At 45.7% G+C, this 24849-nt stretch overlaps 1 protein-coding gene across 3 annotated transcripts; it reads right to left on the bottom strand.

The window, feature by feature from the left end:
- Nucleotides 1–1621: 1621 nt before the first annotated feature.
- On the bottom strand, nucleotides 1622–22860 carry MIER2 (MIER family member 2). 3 transcript variants are annotated; one of them, XM_042479724.1, is made up of 13 exons: nucleotides 22825–22860; nucleotides 15744–15831; nucleotides 15339–15505; nucleotides 13796–13921; nucleotides 12393–12516; nucleotides 11545–11651; nucleotides 10587–10656; nucleotides 10101–10252; nucleotides 9721–9802; nucleotides 9304–9398; nucleotides 8185–8288; nucleotides 7192–7328; nucleotides 1622–6878 (listed from the first exon to the last, which is right to left on the bottom strand). In XM_042479724.1, the coding sequence occupies exons 1-13, from the start codon at nucleotides 22831–22833 to the stop codon at nucleotides 6418–6420; spliced, it is 1722 nt and encodes a 573-aa protein (XP_042335658.1). In that variant the 5' UTR covers nucleotides 22834–22860; the 3' UTR covers nucleotides 1622–6417. The 3 variants fall into 3 exon arrangements, with proteins under 3 accessions (XP_042335658.1, XP_042335657.1, XP_042335656.1); XM_042479723.1 differs by lacking the exon at nucleotides 22825–22860 and adding an exon at nucleotides 20745–22204; XM_042479722.1 differs by lacking the exon at nucleotides 22825–22860 and adding an exon at nucleotides 19689–19709.
- Between the last annotated feature and the right edge of the window lie 1989 nt (nucleotides 22861–24849).

Here is a 24849-nt window from a genome sequence, read left to right as displayed (position 1 = left end):
CAGGAAAGAGAAGTTTGATAAAGTATCAATGATATTTATGAGCTGGATGGAAAGAAGTCGTTTTAGTTTATACGTCTGGTGTTTGTGATGAACTGTGCAAGTGCAATTGAAATATTTCGTGTCTGTCTGTCAACGTCATTTTACCCTTTTAAGAATAATAACATTTAACAATAAAAACAAAGAAACAGAAGCCCTTCCAACACCTGCCTCCAGTTTCTGCTTGTTTCTGTTGAACGCTCCACTTTATCGGCTTAACTGTTCAGGAATAAAAAGCACTTACCTCTGATCCAAGTTCTCTGGCGTTGCTTTCTACCCAAAGTCTCTTTCCTGGTTACTTGGAAAAGGCAAATCTCCATGTGCAGAGAAAATAAAAGGATGTGTCCCCAAACCTTTGGTGAAGAGAAACTCTCTGCTGTCCCTACATCACATTTCTTCAATGGCCATCCACTCATTTAGATCCCTAATACTGAAAAATAAATCTGGTCCTGGGGCAGAGTCCTGTTATAAGTGAAGATCAACACACTCACAACCCACACACCTGAGCAAGAGATGAGCTTGGTCCATTATTTGGAAGGGAGCTTTGCAAAGTAAAACCTGTGCCTCCATCCAGGAGCATCCAAGGATGGAGGCAACAGGTGAGTGAAAAGATAAAAGGTGAGTTCAGAAGCTGCATCCCAAAGGGGTGTGGCCTGTACCTACTTGGCCAATCAGAAGAGATGAGGAGGAGGAGTCTTGGGTAAATGGGATGGGGATGAACACAAGGTGAAACTTACACACACACACACACACAGCTGTGTCCGCACTGCAGAAAGGATGCAGACTGACACCACTTTAACTGCCATGGTTCCATCCTATGGGATTTGTAGTTTGCTCTTGCACACCACACCTCTCTGACAGAGAAGGCTCAATAGCTCACCGAACTACAAATCCCAGAACTCCATGGTAGTTGAAGTGGTGTCAGACCGCATCATTTCTGCACTGCTAGAGAACTCCTGGATAATAAGAGACCCATTTGCGGTTTCTTCCAACTCTATGATTCTAAGTAATAACTCTTTTCATTGAGTTTTGATGAGCAATAAATAACAACAACAACAACCCCCATCTAGTGTGGGACCAGTGCTTTGGGGTATCATAAAACAACAGCAAATGTCATAAAACAACAAAATATGAGCCATATTTTGGTCAACTTGGTTGGAAGTAACACCAAAATGCAATTTTTACACCGAGGGAAAGGTATTTGTGTGTGTGTTTTTTTTCCTGTGTTAGTTGGCAGTTGGGTTTCAAGTTCTACTTTGGGCAGCAAAATGGCTTGGGCCCCCTTGACCATCCCTGCTATTTATTGACTAAAATAAGCCCTTGGCCACCGTTCTTTCTGGAGGGTCATCACTTCCGATGGGCACATTAAGGGACTTAAGTCTACTTCCTCCAACGTGTTGTTTCTAGAATGTTTGTTGTTGTTGTTGCATACCTTCAATTCATTTCCAACTTACGGCAACCCTAAGGCCAACCTATCATAGGGTTTTCTTGGCAAATTTCTTCTGGGGGAGTTTGCCATTGCCTTCCTCTGAGGGCAAGAGCTGTGACTTGGCTGTGTCAGAATTCGAAGCCGGGTCTCCCAGAATCCTTACGTCCGGACCATTACACCTGCTGGACCTTTTCTAGAACGTACTGATTAATTTTTCTAAATTAAAACCAGCTTGTGGTCCATAGTATCCGTAGCATCATCTCAAGTGGTTAAGTGTCGGGCGATATTTCCTAGCCACAAAGAAGGTTAGCCGGCCCATTTCTCCTCCAAAGGGACTCTAGGCAACTCAATGTGTTGCTCTGCCTTGTAGTGCCCCAGAAGTCAAAGCAGTTCAAAGGCTTAGTAAAGAACCAGAGAGAAGTATATACAGAGGGAAACAGTAGAACCATCAGGGCAGAGGAAAGAAGAAGAAAAACGGAAAGGGGAGGGATGAACGCAAAGCAGAGATGGGAATTAATTCATGGAGACCCGATATACCTGCTAGTAGATGCGTATATAAACGACTCAACTCTCCCTCTCGGTTGCAGGGTTCCCCCCCAACGTAGACTTTTAATTAAATAAATAAATGAAGGGTATTTCAAGGCAGTTTCACATCACAGTGGAGACCTTCCCTGCTTTCACAATGGGGAAGGATGTGAGAAATAGGAGGAAAGCAGCCTAAATGGAATCGTATCCCAAAACAAAATCCCTTCCCACCCACCCGCCTCTACCAAGGCAAATAAAATACGAGCTGCTAGTCCTTCCTCCGCTTCCTGGACACCCGGTTCCCCACACCCTTATCATTGCAATTCCCCCCTCCCCACCCCGAAAGGTAAGACCACTTCCTCACAAACTGTAAACAAACCCGGGGAATATACATATATAAATAAGACATATTAAAAACAAAATAGGCAAGATGAAATGAAACGGGTCCATATCTAAAAGGAAACAAATACTGTGATGCCGAGGAGAGGAAAGCAAATAAACCCTAATTGCCATTGATCCAACAAGCATTTGTTTTTTTAAAACGGGAGCAGCACTTAAGTGAGTTGAATGTTTGCTTCCCGTTTGAGAAGACCGCCAGGGGAAACAGAGCCTTGCTCAGTAAAGCAATGTAAAACCCAAGGGGCACTGGGATGCAACGCAGTGGGCATGATCCATTTTCTTCAAGGCGCCACCTACAATGCCTTTCGGTGCTAAGGAGCGAAAAAGGAGGTTCTGGTTGCAGTTTCACCTCACTGCCTCTAGGTGGAAACCAAGAGCAGTGGTTTATGCCATCTAGTGGCTGAAGATGGGAATGCAGAAAAACAAAAGGAATCTCTAGTTTTTTGTGGGTTTTTCAGACTATGGGGCCATGTTCTAGAAGAGTTTCTTCCTGACATTCTCTGAAGATGCCAGCCACAGATGCTGGTGAAGCGTCAGGAACAAACTCTTCTAGAACATGGCCCCATAGCCTGAAAAGCCCACAAAAAACTATGGATGCCGGCCATGAAAGCCTTCGACTTCACAAAAGGAATCTCCTTCAATGCAGAGCTTGCTTTGGCGACCTGAGAAAACGAAATGTGTGTACAGTGCCCCCACGTTTTATGCAGGCGCGGCATACGCGGCTTTCAGCATACGCTGAACTATTGTATCATTTGCTTCCTTTGTGTCGCTTGTTTCCAAAGATGTATCCTAGCATGCCCACACTTATTTATCACAAGATGGGGAAAAAACAATAGTTCTTTACCCCTCAAGACCCCATCCTGTGTGAAAGGAAATTAAACAATCTTAAAACTGTGATTGGCTTTCAAACTGACAGTTAATTCATAGGAAGCGTTAAGTATCTTGGAAGAAATGTAACCCCTGAGAGTTGTGAATGGATTTATCTGGAGCAGAGCATGGAAGTATGAATCTTGAGCCCCAAATGGCCTGGTGTACAAGTGGAAAAGAAATAGGGTCAGGCTAGATAAAAGTAGGACAGCAAGATTCCAGATGGGACTTTAGTTGCAAGATGTAATTTTGCTGTTAACCCCATGATGGCAGAGGACCCAGAGGAAAATGGGTCTTGTGATCTGCACAGTCCAGTAGGCAATAATCCGAATAGGATTTGCAGTCAAGAGGGTCGCAATGGGAAAGAACTGGACTGCAACCACATAACCCAGGATACCTTGCCATGAAAGGAGGTAGAACTCCACTAAAAACTAAAATAGCCCTAAAAACTATTTTCAGCTTCACAAAACATAGGCAAACCTTCATGAGGATAAGGAACTGGACATGTGCGCGTAGGGTATTTGAGCATCAGTTGAGACCGCAGTAGAACTGCTATCGTATCGGGACGAGTCCTGATTATGCTCTGCGAGGCCATAAAGTAGGATGAAGGTTTGATTACCAAAGCGCAACCTCTGACATTTGTCACTATCAGCTCTGTTTGGGGGCCTGTCACCTTCATGTCTCTCCTCGTAACTCCAGCTATGCTCCAGCACAAATCCCTTTCACCTTGATGTAACTGGCACGATCATCTGTAAGATGTGTTATTATTATAACAATGAGAACCGGTGCTGTAAGCAAGATGACAGAAAGCATTCAACTTTCAGTCGTATTCTCCCCATTCACCAAATGCCTCTCTGAAAAGTGGACCACAGAGTCAAGGAGGAGGAAAAGTAACAGCAGCAGCAGTTGTGCAGAAATGAACTTAGGGGGAAACAGAAGATGGTAGTGACCTTACCTTCCACTCTCTTTCACTCCATTTCAACCCTTGCCCTAAAATTTCAAATTATACAACCAGAGAAGAGCAAATAAATGCGTATAGAGCAACAGCAGAGGTAAAGTGGTTTTGTCAGAAGCCGGGGAAGGATCAGATTGAGGACAGAAACACTGCAACCCCAAAAAGGTTCAATTTAAAAAATATCGGGGTCGGGGAGAAAGGATATTACCAGTAACAAAATCCAGTAACAGCAAACCTTCACCTTGGCTTTGCGTACAATGGACAAACTAGGGAGAAGGAAAGTTGAGGATTCACCCTTAAAAAGACACACCCTTGCCAATTTTGTAATGTTCCTGGCAGGCCAAAAGAGCAGAGAAGTGGCTGGGGAAATCCATTTTTCGAGTTCTCTGTTCCTTTGGTTCCTAGTTTTGGCACTCTGAAACAGCAGTTCTGTAGCTGCTGGCATCAGACTTAACATTTTACAAGTCACTATGGGAAAAGCAAACACATTCTTCCATCGATTGTGAATTCCTCCTGCGTGCCCCTTCCATTTCTTCCTGCCATGGAATGTCATCTTAGGGGGCTGGAGGACAAAAGCAGCTGAAAGTCCACTAATGTGCCATCTCACATGTGGGCACATGAGCCAAAAGAAAGAGGAAACGCTATTTTCACAACTATGATCCCTTCCTTGCGGACACAGGACTCTGTGCCCATGAGACACTCAGGACAAGGGAACACCTGCCCTGAAAGGAGGTTAAGAACAGCGTAAGTAGGGGAAATGGTTTACAGAGCCTTCGTCCTCCTCACATTGTGAATTCCCCTACGACCATCTTTCCCTTGCCTCCTGTTTTTCCTTCCCAAATTCCCACTGAATCTCTTCAATGGCAAATCCTTTGGAAAACCCTGGCTTTGCCTTGAAAGGCAAGAACTCTGGCTTCCTCATCTTGCCGGACACAAGTATCTCCATCCTGGGAAGTCACCAATGAGAAGAAGCCAGAGGAAAAGAGCAAAGAAAGAGGACCAAACGGTGCCCCATTCCACCCCTAGAAATACAGGACGCAACTACCAGATTTGGCAAGAATTCACCTCCTAAATGTGCAGAGAAAACCAAAAATTAAAAAAAGAAGAGGTACCAGTTCCTGCTGTTACAACTGAAAACTTGAGGTCGTAATCTCCTTCCGGCTTGTTCCTCGCCTTGATGGCCAGCTGCTTTCTGCATCCATTCTTCTGGAACAAAAATACCCCACAATCCACTCTCCTTGCTCCCTTAATAAAAGTGCTTAGGGCAAACCTTTCTCTCTCCACTGTATCCCTTACAATACCAGAGTTACATTGGCTGGTGATATTGGCTAGCATCCCATTAGTAGCATATCCAGGCGTAAGTCAACCGTACACCTGTGCACATTTCTTTTTGGTTGATATTCCCGTCTCCCTCTGCACTGACCAATGCCTCTTCTGGGACCTAGAATTATTGCATCTCTCCTCCAAGTAGTATCTGGCAGAGTGCAGTGCGGGATTGGTGAAGTGCCTGGCTGTGTTTCTGTAGCCAGACGCAAAATGATTACACAACTGACTGAAACTGCCTAAGGACCTCAACAGAGGATGTACCCATTCCGTAACTGGCTACAGAAAAATGGCCACATGTTTTCCCACTCTTCCACCAGACAGTGAATAGTTATTGGGTGGTGGAGCCAGATGTTTTCCCACTCCTCCAATGGACAGTGAATAGATATTGGGTGGTTGTCCTACTTTAGCATAGTTTCTCATGTGGAACTACTACGCTACACTGCACTACACAGGATGGGAGCCAGTGGATGTTCAAGTGAACAAGGGGTTGAATGGGGGAAGATTCTACCTGCCCCTGAATGGCTTTGGCCTCCTTGTCTGCAATGACCCCACAGGGGTCACAGTTTCCCCTCTGCCGGCTTTTCATGAAGCTGCATGAGAGAGAAAAAGAGATATAACCCTACGTAGGTGTTTGGTTTCGCTGGAGAGATATCGAAACATCAGGGGCAGGGCAGGAATGGCGGTGTATGCTCCTGTGTTTTTTGGAGGGAAAAGGCGAGGTCCGAGAGGTCTGACAATTCTGACCCGTCCTCATGGGCCTGGGGAAAAGCGGTAGGTTGACCAACTGCCCCAACCCGCCTCCATGCCCCCAAAGGGAACTTGGATCCAGTCCCATCCGAGTCAACGTCCAGCCTACAAAGAGACCCGTCGACGGTCAGTGTCACTGAGACAAGGAGTCCAAATGGGCTGTCGGTGCTGGGCAGGCCGGCTGAGCAGCCAGGAAGCTATTTACATCTCCGATGCCAATGATGCTGAAATCGGGGACAGATAAGGACACTTGCGCAGGGGCCACCAACGTCTCTGAATCCCTGTCCAGTCCCACGTGGCCAGAAATTAAAGGCAGCCTCTCCGTGACATTCCTAGGGAGGGTGAAGTCCATGGCAATGGCTTCCCCCGAACACTGCAATGGCTCCTGCTTGCCTGCTGCCGCCATCTGGTAGAAGCCACTTTCGGGGGGATCTGGTGGGTGCTGCAGAAAGGGTGGCGCCCGGCCTCCCATGGGCACTTCCTCAGCAGGATCGAAGGAACAGTTTGTTTCTGAAGGAGTGCTGCACTCGTAGCCATGGCCCGACTCACTGGTGCTGCCCAAACTGCATGCGGCGCTTTCAATACTTAAGGGCTCTATAGAAGAAGGGGGCAGTGGGAAGAAGATGAAGAAAAAAGTCTGGTTGGTATATTTGAAGTACATTTTCATAGAAGCATAGGCTCTTAGTCAGAAGGGGCCGCAAGGGCCATTTAGTCTGATCCACAGCCATGCAGGAATACATACAACTAAAGCACCCATGAAAGATGTCCATTCAACTTCTGCTTAAAGATTTCCAAAGAAGAAGAGTCTACCACTCTCCAAGGCAGTCTATTCCACTCTAAAACAAATCTTACCACCAAGCAGTTCTTAATGTTTAAGTAGAATTCTTGCTAAGTCTGGAAAAGTTACCTGCACCCTCCATCGTCAGGTGATCTGGATTAAAGCGAGAGTCGAGGCAACCGGTAGCCGACGGGATGGGTGGAGAGCCATGGGCACGGCTGGCATTTTCCCCCTCGCTGCCATCCAAAAAATTATCCGTGTAATCCCTAGGGAGGGGTGGGAAGAAAGAAACAAATAGATCCAAACTTGGAGATGCAGAATATTTCTGAATGCACAGCTTAGAACAGAGGTAGGCATTCTCTTTCGGGTTATGGCCTTCCATAAGATTAAGAAAAGTTAAGCTTCTGCAAACAAGCAGAATGCATGAATTTTTTTTCTTCCTACGATGATGGATGAACATGTGGTCCCTCTTTCTGAGGAAGGGTTTAAGAGTTACATTCAGGACCCCTTCCCCAATCCAGAACAAGAAAGAAGGAAGAGAAGGACAACAGGGGGCCAAAAACCCAGACTTGTGCATATACCGTCCATATGTGCCCCTCCCAGTTTAAAAGGTATCCCAATTTCAGTATTCATTATTTTCTTTGTTAGCTTTTCATTACTTAAAAGCACCCCTTAGGATTGAAAAATAGAATAACATTCATATTTTTTTAAAAAATCCCACTCATAGTACCTCTCCCCACCCCCATAAGTAACTGGTGAAATAAGAAAACCTTACTTGTTACAGCAAAAGAACTGTCTTACTTTTGCAATGTTAACTTGGCTAGCACCACCATGCAAAAACCTTTGAGGGAGTAGGTGTGTTACATCTTCCTGTTGCATCAAGTGCCTTCAAGACCAATATGTTTTATCCTGGATAAGCTTTTGCAGATTGCAGCTCACTTCATGGCTACTGATGAAACTGGGCTGCAATCCACAAACCTGACCCATTGGATCTTGCCCTGGCAGTCAAGGTCTGGTGCCTCTAGGATCTGTCCATTGGCTTCCTAGGTGTTCAGCCACCTATACAACCCATTGCTTTCACACGCTAGCGATCTTAGCCCACACACAAGGTGAGCAACATACTTCTTCTTCCCGAACCGTGTCTGTTGGGTGAAGTAGTCATAGCGCTCCGACTTCTTCCACATGTAATAGTACTCCACACACTCGCCCACCGATCGGGTGCGGACCTGCGGGCATAGGAAAGGTGAGGTCAGGGCAAAGTTTAGAAACACCATGATTGATGGAGAGAACTTTTTTTGAGAGTGAATCTGGAGTGAATCCCAGAATCCTTTGTAATGTGACAGATCCACAATGACCATCTCTTTGGTGGATTTTTGACAGAGTACTCAGTGATGTCAAGATGTCATCATAACAACGATGATGACAACAACCACCGCCTCAACCTCCTCCTGAAGAAGGACAAGAAGGATGAGAAGATGTATGGAGAACATAATACAAGGGGCAAGGATGAAAAAGTGGGGCATGCCCAGCCTGGTAAAGAAAGGATGGAGGGGTGACGTGGCCACACTCTTTAAATATCTCAAGGCCAGTCCCAGAGAGGGAACAGGCCTGTTTTATGCTGCCCCAGAACCAGATCTAATTGCAATTAAACAATCTATAAAGTTAAAACAAATTAAAATTCTTTGAAAGACAGTGTAGGAGGAAAAATCAATCCAAAACTGAAAACCATCCCTAAAAGCCTGAGGGAACACGAAACTTTGCTGGTTGATGGAAGGCAAGGAGACAACTATCTTGGCATCCCTAGGGAGGGAATTTCAGTCTGGGAGCAGCCACTGAGAAGGCCTTGTCTCCCTTGTTCTCACCAAACATGCCTAAGAAAGCACTAGGACCAAGCCTGACGTGAAGATCTTAAAGCTCAAACAAGTTTTTAAAAAACATTTTAAACAAAAAGTCCAGTAGGAAGTGGAAAACCCCACTTTTTGCCAACCCTAAATAACCTAAAAGAACCAGATCCCAACTGATCTTGGAAGCCAAGAAGGATCAGCCCTAGGGAGACCACCACGAAATACCAAGTGTAGACTCAATTTCAGATGAAGGAACTGGCAAAACCACCTCTAAGAAAACCCTATGAAATTGATGGCCATTGAAGTCTCTACCAACTCTATGATTCCATGATTCTGTGTCTTTACTACTTGTCATGCATTTGAGTTAACAAACCTGCCATGGATGTTCCCAACTTACCTTGTTGGCTTGAATAAGGTGGAAGTTTTTCCCGTGGACCCGAAACCCATGCTCAAAGTTCCTGCATTCCTCTTCACTCCAGGCACACAGTTCATCTGCCAAGAAAGCACAATTAAGAAGAGGGGAAAAGTTTGCTTTAATAACAAAAACACTCAAAATAAAAATGAAAATAGGGGTGGAGGAAGGAACAGCAGTCCCTTAAATACTGGATTACTTCACTGTATACTTTATTTACAGTTAACAGTTAAAATCCCTGCTTGGCTGTATTTGGGGGCAGGTAAGTGGGACAAAAAGAAAAGAAGACATCTCTCTGAACTCTGGAGGGCAAAAAGCAAGCTACAAAATGGATCTCTGGAACCTCCAAGAAGGACCAAAGGCCTCTGTTGAAAACAAAATGATGGATATATTTTCTCTCACCTCGAATGACCTTTACATTGAACCGGAGTCTCCGGAGGGCTTCTTCTGGATTGAAGTTGCATTTTACCAATTCATATAAGGCCTGTGGAGAATGCATGGACAAATGGCACACAGCTTGTTAGACAAGGAGCAGAAAGTAGGATGCAGAAGGAATAGTAAAATATAGGAAGACCTCGCCTAAAGGACCGTCATTCCATCCAGACCATCTCACATTACCATGAGGGACTATGAAGAAAACCAGGCACGAGGAAACAACTTTCCTCTTCTGGAGACTCTGGACAGCCTTTAAACTAATTTATTTCTGGTGGCACACTGCCCACTTCCTAACAGCATCCATGTGATGGCCTTTCATGCTGTCTGGGAATAGTTGCCATGCTCACCTGTTCGTTGTCCTTCACCATTTCTCCTTCCGGAAGACTGGCATTGGAGACTTCATCCCGCCTCCTCTTGATGGCTCGGTAAAGGAACTCCTCGACGTCTTGTTCAGGGAGGATATTTGGATCCCAAAGCAACTGATCTTCATTCTCATAGACTGCAGGAGAAAACATCTGGAGTGTGATCTCATATAACTCCACTGGCATAATCATGTGTGTCCCACCAGTGGGAGAAATATATTATGTGAGAACATAATGTGGCACCCTGTTGTGGAAAGCCATTCCAGGTCTACATTGTGCAAACCTGGTATAACCAGGTGATGCTGGAGATTAGAGATGTGAAGTCTTGGGAGAGAGGGCAGAAAAAAAGGGGGGTGGGAGGGAATTGTTTTCTGGTTTTCCCCGCCTATCTTTCAAGTATACCCGCACCCATGCATGGAGCATAAACCAATGCAAAAACATTACACTGTGCCAACAAGGAAGTTCTCTTACCTTTTTCGCTATGCATGTTCAAGCTGAGAAGGGGAACAGCTGCCTGGTACTGAGGCCCAACCATAATCTCCTGCAAAGAAAAATAAATTAAGAGAAAATGGGATCATTCATTTTCTACTGGCATGTGCTATTGGCTTCTGGGAATCTCTCACCAGGCTACCCATACTTCTCCCAAACGGTGCACCCGCCCAGTGCGTTTGACTACAACTCTCATCCCCTGCAGATAACATTGCTGTTGTTAATTCCCATCAAATTGGCTTTTACTTATGGAAACCCTATGAAGGTGAGACCACCAAGCCACCTCCACAGCCCTGCTCAGCTCTTGCAAACTCAGGGCTGTGGCTTCCTGGACAGAGTCTGTCCAACCATAATGCAGTCTCTTTTCTTTTGTGCTTCTCCCACCTTATGATTTATTTAAAGCTACAGCCATGTTAGTATGTAGAATCAGTACGTAAAGAAACCTCGTAGCACAGGGGTCGGCAACCTATGGCCCGCGGGCCGGATCTGGCCCGGCAAGGCCTTGGGACCGGCCCCAGCCTGGTCCTGCCGCCGATTGCCGCCCCCACCGCAGCTTCCGTGCCGCTCCGGACGCCATTTTGAGTTCGGCCCCACAGTTGTCTGAGGGACAGCAACCCGGCCCCCGGCTCAAAAAGATTGCCTACCCCTGTCGTAGCACCTTTGAGACTTACTAAGCAAAAGAAGTTGTAGCATTAGCTTTCATAGATTTGGTCTGCTTCTTCAGATACTATAACTTCTTTCGCAGAAGAGGAGGCACTGCACCCTCTTGCTAATTTTTTGACAGCAAAAATTGCTTTGGGAAGAGAATCAGGGTAGATGCAAGATCTGAGGAAATAGTCTTTCCCACCAACGTTTCACAGCCTCTTATCCTTAGTCACTCTATGTCCTCTCCAAATGGAACATGGAATGATAATGCCAGCTATGGATTCCCAAGACTTACCTTCTTGCAGTCATTTGGGGGGAGAGAGTCTTCTTCAGAGTCCTCAGCTGAGAAGGAAGCAGACGGGGAAGAGCAGGGACCCTTGTCTTCATCAGCAAGAAAGTTTGCTTTTGGAGAGATAAAAGTAAGATTTTATTTTTTTAAAAAACTGCAGACTCTGAATGATGATACAGAGAACATGCTTTACTTCATAGAATACCATTAACAGAATGTGGACATTAATGCCAAACTTAACTATAGCTTGTTTGTAGTTTGTAAAGACCCCTTCGCCTCTTTCTTACAAATGTTTGCTTCAGCTCTTTCCAAAATGACGCTGGAGACTCTGAAGATTGAAAACCACTTGTCCTTTACTTATATGTAAGATGAATGTGGGCTCAATCTGGAGAGGATTCACTGCTCCATTAACATGGAGATACCATTGGCACACACACACAAAATACCACAGCTCTGCTCTTTCCCCTCTGGAGCCATGCATGCATCTCAGCCAAACACACTGTTTGTGCTTTGGTCCAAGTGGCTAGTAAGAGGCCCTCCTTCCATATTCCAACTGCCATTGCTCTGGCTTCTGAGGGAGAGAAGAGAAACTAGGCACATCTCCATTTTGTATTGGCCCCAGCAGCTGATGAGCGGCCCTCCCTACATACTAACTACTACTGATTTGGCTTCTGAGAGAAAGAAGAAAAGACAGCATTTACTGGATTTATTCCCCTCCGCTACCATCATCCTTTTTGCTTGCATTTTGTGTAAGTCTGAGGTCAGGGAACTGTCAAACTATTTGTAAATCCTCTGGGAGCCTTTTTGGCTGAGAGGTGAGGTATAAATACTCTAAATAAATAAAATAAACTTACAGCCAGTTTGGTTGGGAAAAAGATCCGACGCATCATGGGAAGTGACTGAAGGAGTGAGATCGTCAGCCGAAGACTGCGTCTCCTCTTCCTCTTCCCCAGAAAGCAGATCCTTTGCTATTTGTTCCTTTAAACAGCAAGTGGAAGGAAAGAGGAGAAAGACTGTAAGAAATTATTGGTTAACCTACATAGTATTTTACTGTTCCTGACCAGGAAAGTCTTCAAAGGCTTGGGACAAGGTTGCAAAAAGGACTTCCTCTACCCAACACACTAAAAAGGACTTATTTCACAAATGCTTAATATAATATATATAACAATGTTTAATACATCCTTGAAAACAAATCCTTAACAACATTTAAAAAGACATTTCCTTCACATCGCAACTGTGTCACAGGTACAACTGCACTGACATCTAGAAGATGGCTTTCTGTAGCCTTGTGAGCTGTGGAACTCCATGCCATAGGAGGTTCATCCTCTTCTTGCTCATCATGATATCTTTTTTCAGACAAGTATCTGACCTGAAAACAGGGCTGTGTGGGTGTGAATATGCGAAGTGTATGTGTGTGAGACACAGAACATGTATCCACATGACAGAAATAAAGAAGTTGAACACCACTTTAACTGCCATGACTCTATTCAACAGAATCTTGGGATTTGTAGTTTGGTGAGGCACCAGAGCTCTCTGACAGATCAGCCTGAATATGACACAGGATTACAAATCCCAAAATTCCACATGGAGCCATAATAGTTAAAGTGGTGTCAAACTGCTTTACTTCTGTGGTGTGGAACAGCACACACACACGGGGGCGGGGGGGTGGACTGATTCTTCTTTAAAGCTGTTTTTATCTGTTGTAACAGTCACCTCTTTTACTGTATCTAGAAATAAATACATCTAAATAAATAAATACATTCTAATAGATTTTTGAAGTTTCACTTTTTGCAAAAATTGACACAGTATTGTGATGCAGAAGGGTGGAACACAGACAGACAGGGTTGTGCACTGGTTACAGCAGGGGTTGGAACTGTGTAGCCCACTAGATATTGTTAGACTTCAACTCCCAGTATTCCTTACCACTGATTATGATGGCTAGGGGATGCTGGAAGTTGCAGTCCAGCAACACACCAGCCCCATGTGATAGAGCTGGAGAGGGACTCCATGTAAGCCATGATGTTCACTGGGAGTCCCTGGATCATTCTCTCTTCCACAGCCTGAGCTACTTCACAAGGCTGCTGTGTGCATAAAGACACGGAGAAGGAGGAGAGCCACGTATGCTGCCTTTTTGCTTTTTGGTAGTGGTTTGAATGTTAGATTGCTCCTCTGGAGACCAGGGTTTGATCTTCCGCTTGGCCACAAACCCCACTGAATGGTCTTGGGCAAGTCACAGTTGCCCCAGATGATCTCTTACCTTATCTAGGGTCATGTCCGGGAGGTTGGGAGCAGCATCATTGCTCTCGCTCTCTTGCTCAGAGATGGGGTCAGAGGCCTCATAGCCATAGAGCGCCAACAGTTCCTCAAAGGGCATTTCTGTGTTCTGAAGGAGAAGAAAGAGAAACTGGTTCAATAGCTATGGAGGACTCCTCTAAAGCAGCAGCACCATTAGCTTGGCCATTTGAGGTTAGAAAAAAGATATGGGAACAGACCGAGGGAGTCAACTTTTCTGTTACTATCCTGCTTTCAAAAAGGCTTTCAGCCTTACTGCTGAACATAAAGGGAAAAAAATACTGACCACAGAAATACATAAATGCAACCTAGAAGATGAGGAAATCGAAACAGTTAAAGGGTTCCCATACCAGGTATCAAACACTGATCAGAATGGTGACTGCAATCAAGAAAAAAAGATGAAGACTAGGAATGGGAAGAGCAGTTATGAAGATCCTAAAATGTAAAGATAGACAACTGAGCACCAAAGTTAGAATTGTCCAAGCCATTGTATTCCCCATCACCAGGTACAGAAGTGAGAGCTGGACAGTGAGGAATGCAGATAAGAAGAAAAGCAACTCATTTGAGATGTGATGCTGCAGAAAAGTGCTGAGGATACTGTGGAGAGCCAAGACGACAAGCAAATGGGTCCTAGAACAGATAAAACCTGAACTCTCCCTTGAAGCCAAAATGATCAAATTGAGACTATCATACTTTGGTCACATCATGAGAAGGCATCTGGAAAAGACAATAATGCTAAGAAAGGTGGAGTGACGTAGAAAGGGAGGAAGATAGATGGACTCTGTTTAGTCTAGATGGATGGACTCTATTAAGGTGACAGGTATGAATTTGTAGGACCTGAATGGAGCAGTGGAGGATAGGGGTTCTTGAAGATGTCTCATCCATGGGGTCGCCATGAGTCGGGATCGACTCGACAGCGGTTAACAGCAACAATCCTGCTTTCATAGTTTCCATAGCTATGAAGGGAGGGAACAGGTCATGCTTGCACCCCCTGGACGTTCCTTCTTTGCTTCTGCTATAAAATGTCTTTGGGAGTCCACCTTTCATAAGCCTCACCATGGAAGGAGTACACCCCAATCCAGCCCCCCCCCCTACAGCCAGCAATGGGGATTGAATATGATCACCAGCAGGTGATCATCTGGGTACAATTTATGGTCTTCCACTGGCTGTGAGGGGATGTTGGAACCCATCCACAAAAGGTATCTCTGCTGTAGAACATCTGCTGCAACATTTACCACCAATAAAGCTCATTTGATATCAATAACTTTTATCTGTGTTTGTGATCAAGGGGAGACCAAGAATTACACTGGGTTCTGGCACAGAAGTCATGGGAATGCTGAAGGGGGCAATCCAGGCAACTGAAACAGCTGCTGGTCCAGTTTATCCCAATATTGTTAACACTGGCTGGCAGCTATTTTCCAGGCTTTCATGCAAGGGATTTACCCGTCTTACTTCAGATGCTGAGGACTGAACTGGGACTTTTTGCACGCAGATGGAAAATTCCCTACCTGGGAGGCATTGAAGCTCTTGTCTAGTTCTTCAAAAGGCTTTGCTTTCTCCTCTTCTCGATGCTCCTCCTCGTCTTCCTCTTCTTCCGTCTCTTCCCGCACCCCGTAGTTTTGCGACAGGATCTCAGCCAGGTTGAAGCGATGGTCAGCTGAGCCCATAGAAACCACTGCGTGGAGTGAAGGGGAGGGGGTGAGACAGAAGAAATAGCAGCTGTAACCTGTGATCCCATCAACCACTCTGACACTATTAATAATGCTTCAGCAGACTCCTCTAGCCAATGCAGAGTTTGACACTAAAACTTCTGGATGGCACTGAGGTAGGGAAGGTGTAGGATAGTGAATTTAGATGGGCTGCAGTGGCCGGAGAGTGGCATAAACCAATGGGTAGATTCAAGTAATACTTACCTGCCGTGGTATGAAGGCTGGGTCTCCCAGGACATAAGTTACGGGCAGGGAAGGATACAACCCTTGGGCTTTGCCTCCCAACCGAGGCCTTAAAAAAAGAAGAAATGACACATTCTTATATGTTTTTCACTATTTCCAGCCTTTTTAACACCTTCCTATACAACAGGGCTGAAGAATCAGCAGTCTTCTAGATGCAAGAGAACTCTAGGTCCCATCAACCTTTGACAGCCTTACCAATGGTGAGTATAACCAGAGCAGTAGTTTGTTAATACAGTCCTACCCTCACATTCCGGGGACTAGTAACCAGTTTCACTTACCTGCACTCAGAAAGAAAAGATCTCTCTAGGCATCTGGAGGCCCTCCAAGTTGACTCTATGGTCAACTTCTGCTCAAAGGTGGAAATCCAACGCATAGCAAATGAGTTGCGCTGGAGGACCTCCTCATGCCTAGAGACTACCTCTCTAGGCACCTGTAGGCCCTCCGGGGTGACTCTATGGTCAACTTCCAGCACAAATATAGTGTTTGTCACTAACTTGAGAAATGTGGGTATCCTAAAAACAACTGCAGAGAGAGATCTTTCTGTCCAGCCATCCTCAATACATCCAACCCCCAGGTTTAGGAATGCCTTCCCTTGTGAGATCGTTTGACCATGTAGACTAATGCTGTATTGTGTTTGTTGAATGGCAGTGACTCCCCCACATTCTCAGGCAGAATGTTTCCCCCAGTCCAGTAAAAGCCTAGGTAGGTTCCTGAATACAAAGCACCAACCCTTTGAAATTAATGCACTTCAATCTCTGACTGCTCCACAATGGATAACACTGCATTTGGAGACCCAGGCTGCATCCATACTACGGGAATGATGCCGTTTGACACCGCTTTAACTGTCATGGCAAAATGCTATGGAATACTGGAATTTGTAATCTGGTGAGATATTTAGCCTTCTCTCTCAGAGATCTCTGATGTCACAACAAACTACAAACCCCAGGATTCCCTGGGATGGAGCCATGACAGTTAAAGCGGTGTCAAACAGCATCATTCCCGTAGTGTAGATGCAGCCTGGGTCTCCAAATGCAGTGTTACCCATTGTGGAGCAGCCAGAGATTGAACCTCAGGCCTTGTGCATGAAACAGATGTGCTCCATCCCACCATTTTTATACATCTAATTCCGCCTCATTTTTCTTCTGCCCACTATATCGGTCTATTCACTCCTCTTCCCCTGAACCTTTCTTATTCTTCACCAGCTTGATATCAAACCCTAACTCTGGCCATTAAAAATAAAGAAGCAGAATAAGGATAATCACCTTATTGTGCAACAGAAGGAAAACCTACGGACACTGAAGGTAGAAGAACCCATAATTAAATTGTAGCTGACACACAATGCCCTCTGAAAGAATACCAAACTTTAGGCAGTGCTAGGGCACCGAACTGAAAGACACAGCCCTGGAAATACCAGTTCTTTGCCTACTAGGAAAACTGCAAAGAAGATTCCTTCAACTTAAAAGCTATGAGCACATGTGCTGCAATGCGCTGGTCCCTAGTGTCTTATTAGTGACTTAGGAGATATTCTCACTAGAGATCGCCATGTCTGCTTGCAGAAAGAATCCAACGGATGCCAGATGTGGAAGCGAAGAACATAACCAAGCCCATTCAAGAGAAAACACCAGACTTTTCCATATGAAGGAATACATGCTGGCGAAACGTCAGAAAGAAACTCTGCTAGAACATGGCCACATAGCCCGAAAAACCCACAAAATACTAACTTAAAGGAACATTTTAGCTTTTGTGGCATGAGTTGGAATCATACAGATGATGATGATGATGATGATCATTATAACATTAGTCCCCCTTTCGAAAAATTAGATTCTTTTCCCTGCTCCACATCTGCAACATTCAATATGCCAAATTTACTTTGATCTGCCTTCAAGTTAACTCTGATTTATGGCGACCCCATCCCAGGGTTTTCTTACCCAAATTCATACCGAGGGTTGCCATTGCTTTCTTCTAAAGCTGAGACAGCTTGACTCACCCAAGGTGGGTTTCCAGAGTCTCCCATTCTACAATGAAACCATTATGCCACAATGGCTTTCCCACTGCCTCTGACACCAGTGAAAATAGATAGCCTTAATTATACCAGGCATTGATAGTCTTGTATTCCTGTCATCACAAAATACATTAAACGAAAGAAAATGCTGCCTATGGAGACAGGTACTTGTTGCATCCACACTGCAGAAATAATCCAGGAAGACACTGCTTTAGCTGCCATGGCTCAATGCTATGGGATTCTGGGAGTCGTTGTTTGTTGTGGCACCAGAGCTCTCTGACAGAGAAGGCTAAATGGCTCACAAAACTACAGATCCCAGGATTCCAGAGCATTGAGCCAGGGCTCAAGTGGTGTCAACCTGGATTATTTCTGCAGTGAGGACAGCCAGTGTGTCATAGGAAATAATGTTCCTGTATTTTGGGTAACATTTTGTTCTTTTTACTTAGGTCGGATACCATTTCTGGGAAAGTAAGGGATAGTAAAGTATATTTTTAGAAAGAAAATTGTGTAAATAAAAGTGTTTATTTCTCTGGGTGATTTTGTTTGCTGCCATGTGTGACTTCTGGTGACGCAACTAATTCTTCTGGGCGCACGGGTACAAACGCGATTCCCAAACCATCAACAGGATTAACATGCATCAGTGTGAAAACCAAATGTGTGTACTACCCTCTTTAGTAATGAGCCTCTAACACGTTATTGTGTTCTGCGTGTGAAAATTATTTGCACACTTTTACGGGATGTGGACATTTTAATCATTATCGGGATGCAAGTAAAGTACATATGGTCCCCGTGTGATAAACTCCTTGGGGAAGAGAAGACTGAGAAGTGACATGATTTAAACAACTGAAGGGATGACATGTAGAAGATGGAGCAAGCTTGTTTTCTGATGCTCCAAAGACTGGAACACGAACCAATGGACTCAAAGGACAAGAAGAGAGGTTCCACCTAAACAATCTATACTTCTTTGTAAAAAGCACTTAGTTGTTACATCGGAAAGGCCTCAGGACTCAGGACTCCAACAAGCTCTGCAGAATTACAGGCTTGGGATGTTTGAAAATAACACGAGGTTCAACCAAACAGGGCCGTGACTAAGTTCCAGCCACATCTCTAGGATTTGGCCTTAGTATTATGGCAATACTTTGGTGTTCATCGGAGCTGTCATACCTTCCATAGGCAACATCTTCCTGAGTAGGTCCACCTCCTCCAGGGTTGGCTCCAGGTTTGGGCTTCCCAGTGGACCTTACTTTGGGTGACTCCATCTCCTTCTTACCACCATTGCTGCTGAGTTTGATCATGTAGGGACAATGCTTTGTCAACACGATGACGATGACACTCAACTTCTAATTTTCCATTTTGGTGGAAGCAGCAGGAGCCATCTTCCTTAAATGTGCATCCAATAACAAACTACTGGAAAAGAGATTCCACCTCAACATTAGGAAGAACTTCCCGACGATGAATGCTGTTTGACAGCATGCTTCTTCAGAAAGTGGTGGAGTCTCCTTCTTTGGAGGTTTTTAAACGGAGGTTGGATGGGAGTGCTTGGATTGTGTCTTCCTATGGGGCAGAATGGGGCTGCACTGGATGGTCTTTGATTTGAAATGGCGGTTGAATCCAATGGCTAGGTACAACTCTTTAATAGGGCTGTGATCCGACTCTGCATCCATGAAGCTTGTCCTTTGCCTAGAAATGCCAAGTCTAGATTGTAAGACACTCCAATCCGCTTTTTGATGGACAAGTATAAAAGTGTTCTAGACAAATAAAAGTAAATATACTCTTCGACTGAGTATTGGTCCATTTCCAGGCACAATTAAAAGTGTTTTTATTCAGACCTTTATATCCCAATATGACTTGGGCCCAGAATATCTGAAAGACCGTATCTCCTTTTCTGAGCCTGACCAACTTACACAATCTCTGGGGGAAGGCTTTCCTGCATTTGGTGAAGACAGAAGCATCTTTTCAGTGGTGGCTCCAAATCCATGGCAGGTTCAGTTGGTTCCCCATCTACTCTCTTTCCACCGGCAGGCAAACATCTTTTCACTCAGACAGGATTTTGGCTTTTATGTTAATGTGTTAGATTTTTTTAGTGGCATACATATCCTAAAGGCACCAGAACTCATCTGATCTTAAGGCGCTAAGCGGGGTCAACCCTGGTTAGTCCTTGGATGTGAGAATCCCAGCTGCTGCAGACTCTATTTCAGAGGAAAGAACTGGCAAGATCAGCTCTGAGGATTTCTTGCCTAAGAAAACCCTATAAAATTCATGGGGTCGCTTGAAGACACACACACACACACACACACACACATATATATATATATATATATATACACATAGAATTTAAAGAGGACCCCAAATCCAAGGAAAGCCAATAGGAATTTAAATGTGAAACATGTTGTCCTCTGACCTTCACTTTGCTAGTTTGCTTCCTGAAAAGTTCCTTACACTTACATATACATAAAGACTAACTTTCCCTTCCACTTGATCCTCTTCCTCTCTACAACCACAGAGTTGGAAGAAACCTCAAAGGCCATGCAACCCAGCCCCATTCTGTCACGCAAGAAGACACAACCCAAGCCTTTCCTGTGACAGAAGGCAGCATCTCCCGCTGTCAAACAGTCCTAAATGTCACCAATTCAACCTTTCAAAAGCTCCTACAGGTTACCACAAAGCTAACTTGGACTTCATCTTGGGTAAAAGATTGGATATAATTCAATAAACACACAAATATATAAATAATCACATCTTTGTACAACGTGGCTCTTCACTTGTTTTGCATTACAACCCCCATATCCCTCTCCAGCATGGCCAGTAGTAGCAACGACAACTGGGGATGATGGGTTTCAAACACATGCAGAACACACCAAACATGAGCTACAAGGTTTACTTCATTCGTTGTGCCATTGATTCCTCAATGACCCCCCCATTGATATTGGCCCAGAATTGCAAATTCTTCTTATGTTCACCTGTATGTCTCGGATGCTGTTTGGTCCAACATCGCTTTCCATCAGACATCTCAGATGTGCCTCTGCCTCTTCCAAAAGTTATGGCTTGTTGTTCTTGTGTGCCTTCAAGTCATTTCCAACTTATGGCAACCCTAAGGCGAACCTATCGCAGTGTTTTCAGGGGCTGAGAGTGTGTGACTTGCCCAAAATCACCCAATAGGTTTCCGTAGCCGAGCGGGGATTCGAACCCTGATCTCCAGAGTCGTAGACCAACGCTCAGACCACTACACCGCCTCAAACACCTTGGTTAATAGCTATTTCCAAGCCCTTTCTTGGTCAATTTCCCTTCTACTTCATCTCCCTCTAAGTTATCGCCTTGATTCCAGCTGGACCTCTTTCACAGCCAGGATTCACAACTTCACTCACACCAGTTGCACGAAAAAACACACACACTGCTCCAATTTCCACAGCCCAAGTTGTGTCTGAGCGCCAAATTTCTGAACTGCACCCGCATCCAGCACTTCAAAAGTTTCTTTCTTTGCTCTCACCAACTTCAAAATGTGCACACTTTCGATAAAATATAACACAAACCCATTGCTCCTGTATCTGTTAATCTTGGCTGATTCAATCTGCTTCTCCTCATCCTGCCAAACTTTAGGGGTTAATATTATTATCTCTGTTGTTGTTGTTGTTGTTGTTATTGATGCTGATATTTATATTCCACCTTTTCCCCAACTCTGGGACTCAAGGCAGCTTACCAAAAAAAAAACAAACCAAAATTAAGATGCAATAAAGGTTCATATCACTAATAGAAAAACCAAACTGGAGCCCCAGACAGACACTGTTGGGGTGGAACTCCCATCAGCCCCCGCCACCCATAGCCAGTGGGCAGGAAAGATGGGAACTGTAGTCCAACAAGGTTGTCTGCCCAGACCTTATGATCGCACCCTAATAACAGCTTCAGGTCTTCCTTGTCGGCCCCATAACTAAACAACTTGGCTGTCTCTCCCCAGATTCCCAGAGGAATCACAAACGGTTCACAAGTTTTATGGGATGCTCCCCCCAAAAAATTCACTCTCGCTGCTTCACATCCTTCCCCATCAAAGCATTAAGTCCTGTCCCCATTGAAGTGTCTTGGCACCCCTTTCTTTCTGTTGATGTCCCTTCAGAACAGAGGGAACCCCATGATCACTGTTACCCCCCCCCCAAAAGAACCCTACAGAACCCATCTTATCTCCTGCATCCCAGTCCCTTGCAATGCCCCTCAGAATGACCAAAGCTTCAGGGACATCAGTTGCACCTCCAAATTATTGCTTTCCCTCTCCAGACTGAGAGGGATAGTCTAGAGGACCCACAGCAGTCACACCTCCACAGCTGCACCCCCAAAAGACCTTAAACCTCTGTGAACATTGGGTACACTCCCTTAGGAAAAAGTATCCCAGCTGGTAGGGTGAATGGTTGAGGGGGTGTCTGGGTTTAGAGGGGGAGCAGTGGAGGGGGAGTAGTTGGGAAGGGGGGGGGGGTTAGGGGTTAGAGGGAAGGAGTTAGGGGAGCCAAGGGTTAGGGGAAGAGTAGTTGGGGGGAGCCTAGGGTTAGGAGAGTAATAGTTAGGGGGAGTAGTTGGGGAGGAGCCTAGCGTTAGGGGGAATAGTTTGAGGGGGGAGCAGTTAAGGGGGAATAGCTTGAGGAGAGCCTGGGGTTGGGGGAGACTAGTTGCAGGGAGTAGTTGGGGGGAGCCTGGGTTTAGAGAGCGAGTAAGACCCCTAAGTTTACTCCGGGAACCCCTCAAACCCTTCCAGCCCCCCATTCCCCAAATCCCCCAGGAAAAGTCCCAACTGAGCCCCCTAGACTCAGCCCCACACCTTCCCAGAGTGACCCCCAAATAAGCCCCACCTGCTTTCAGGGACCCCTCACCTGCCTGAGGTAGGTCCCACTTGGGGGGCTGCCCCCAAAGCCCTGCCCCACTCCCTCCTCCTCCTCCTCCCCCAGGGGCGCCCCCAACGCAAGCCCCGCCCTGGCCCTGGAGGGGAGGGGGGGAGGGAGGGAGGGGAGCCCCACTTTCTGGGGGGAGCCCTCCGCTGACACTCTCTCACACACTCACCTCCGCCATAGCCGAGTGCGAACGGCCGTGCGGGGGGGGGGGGGGGGGGGCCCCGGGGGGGGGGCCTCCGCTGATTGGCTGGGGGGGGGGGGGGGGGGGGGGGAGGGGCATAGGGGGAGGAAGGGGGGGGGACTGAGGTAAAAGCTGAGGGAGAGGTAGGAGCAGATGGGGAAACTTAGGAAGAGCAGGTTGCAGAAACTGAGGTAAAAGGTGAGGGGAGATACCTGAGGCAGCCAGGTGGGCAAAACTGAGGTAAAATGTAAAGTAGATAGGAGGAGGAGTATATGGGGAAACTGAGGTAAAAGGTGAGGCGAGGTATTTGGGGTAGGTGGGGAAACTGAGGTAAAACTTGAGGAGAAATACCTGGGGCAGGTAGGAATAACTGAGGTAAAATGTCAGGAGGAGTATATGGGGGAACTGAGGTGAAAGGCGAGGCGAGGTATTTGGGGTAGGTGGGGGAACTGAGGTAAAACTTGAGGGAGGGGAGGTGGGGAAAACTGAGGTAAAATGTGAGGGGAAATACCTGGGGCAGATAGGGAAAGCTGAGGTAAAAGGTGAGAGAAGATATTTGGGGTAGGTGGGGGAACTGGGGTAAAACTTGAGGGAGAGGTAGGAGCAGATGGGGAAATGTAGGAAGATCAGGTTGGGGAAACTGAGGTAAAAGGTGAGGGGAGATACCTGGGGCAGGTAGGGAAAACCAAGAGGTGAGGGGAGATATTTGGAGTAGGTGGGGAGAACTGAGGTAAAATGTAAATTACATAGGAGGACCAGGTGGGGTAAATTAAGGTAAAATGTAAAGTAGATAGGAGGAGCAGCAGATGGAGGAAACTGAGGTAAAAGATGAGGGGAGATACCTGGGGCAGGTAGGGAAAACTGAGAGGTGAGGGGAGATATTTGGGGTAGGTGGGGAGAACTGAGGTAAAATGTAAACTACATAGGAGGACCAGGTGGGGTAAATTGAGGTAAAATGTAAAGTAGATAGGAGGAGCAGCAGATGGGGGAAACTGAGGTAAAAGATGAGGGGAGGTATTTGGGGTAGGTGGGGGAACTGAGGTAAAACTGGAGGGAGAGGTAGGAGGGGAGGTGGGAAAAACTGAGGAGAAATACCTGGGGCAGGTAGGAATAACTGAGGTAAAATGTATGGAGGAGCAGATGGGGAAACAGGTAAAACGTGAGGGGAGACATTTGGGGTAGGTGGGGGAACTGAGGTAAAATTTGAGGGAGAGGTAGGAGCAGGTGAGGAAACTTAGGAAGAGCAGGTTGAGGAAACTGAGGCAAAAGGTGAAGGGAGATGCCTGGGGCAGCCAGGTGGGCAAAACGGAGGTAAAATATGAGGTAGATAGGAGGAGCAGGTGGGGAAAACTGAAAGGTGAGGAGAGATATTTGAAGTAGGTGGGGAGAACTGAGATAAAATATAAACTACATAGGAGAACCAGGTGGGGTAAATTGAGGTAAAATATAAAGTAGATAGGAGGAGCAGATGAGAACTGAGGTAAAAGATGAGGGGAGATATTTGGGGTAGGTGGAGGATTGAGGTAAAATGTGAAGGAGAGGTAGGAGGGGAGGTGGGGAAAACTGAGGTAAAATTTGAGGGGAGATAGAAGCAGAAGAGAGGGAAAACGGAGGTAAAAAGTGAGAGACATAGGAAGAGCAGGTGGGAAAAACGGGGGTAAAGAATGAGGAAAAATGTTTGAAGTAGGTGGGGGAACTGAGGTAAAATATGAGGGGAAATACCTTGGGCAGATAGGGAAACTCATGTATCAGGTGAGGGAAGATATTTCGGACAGATAGAGGAACTGAGGTAAAAGGTGAGGGAGAGGTAGTAGGATCAGAAGGGGAAGCTGAGATAAAATGTGAGGGAGATAGCAAGAGCAGATGAGGAAAATGAGGTAAAATGTGTTGGGAGATATTTGAGGCATGAGGAACTGAGAATATGTGAGGCACATAATAGGAAGAGCATGTGGGGGGAAAACTGAGGCAAAAAGTGAGGGGAGGTACCTGGGACAGGTGGGGACAACTGAGGTA

The sequence above is a fragment of the Sceloporus undulatus genome, chromosome 7, assembly GCF_019175285.1.
Source record: "Sceloporus undulatus isolate JIND9_A2432 ecotype Alabama chromosome 7, SceUnd_v1.1, whole genome shotgun sequence".
NCBI lineage: Eukaryota > Metazoa > Chordata > Lepidosauria > Squamata > Phrynosomatidae > Sceloporus > Sceloporus undulatus.
This window is presented reverse-complemented; position numbering and strand designations above follow the sequence as displayed.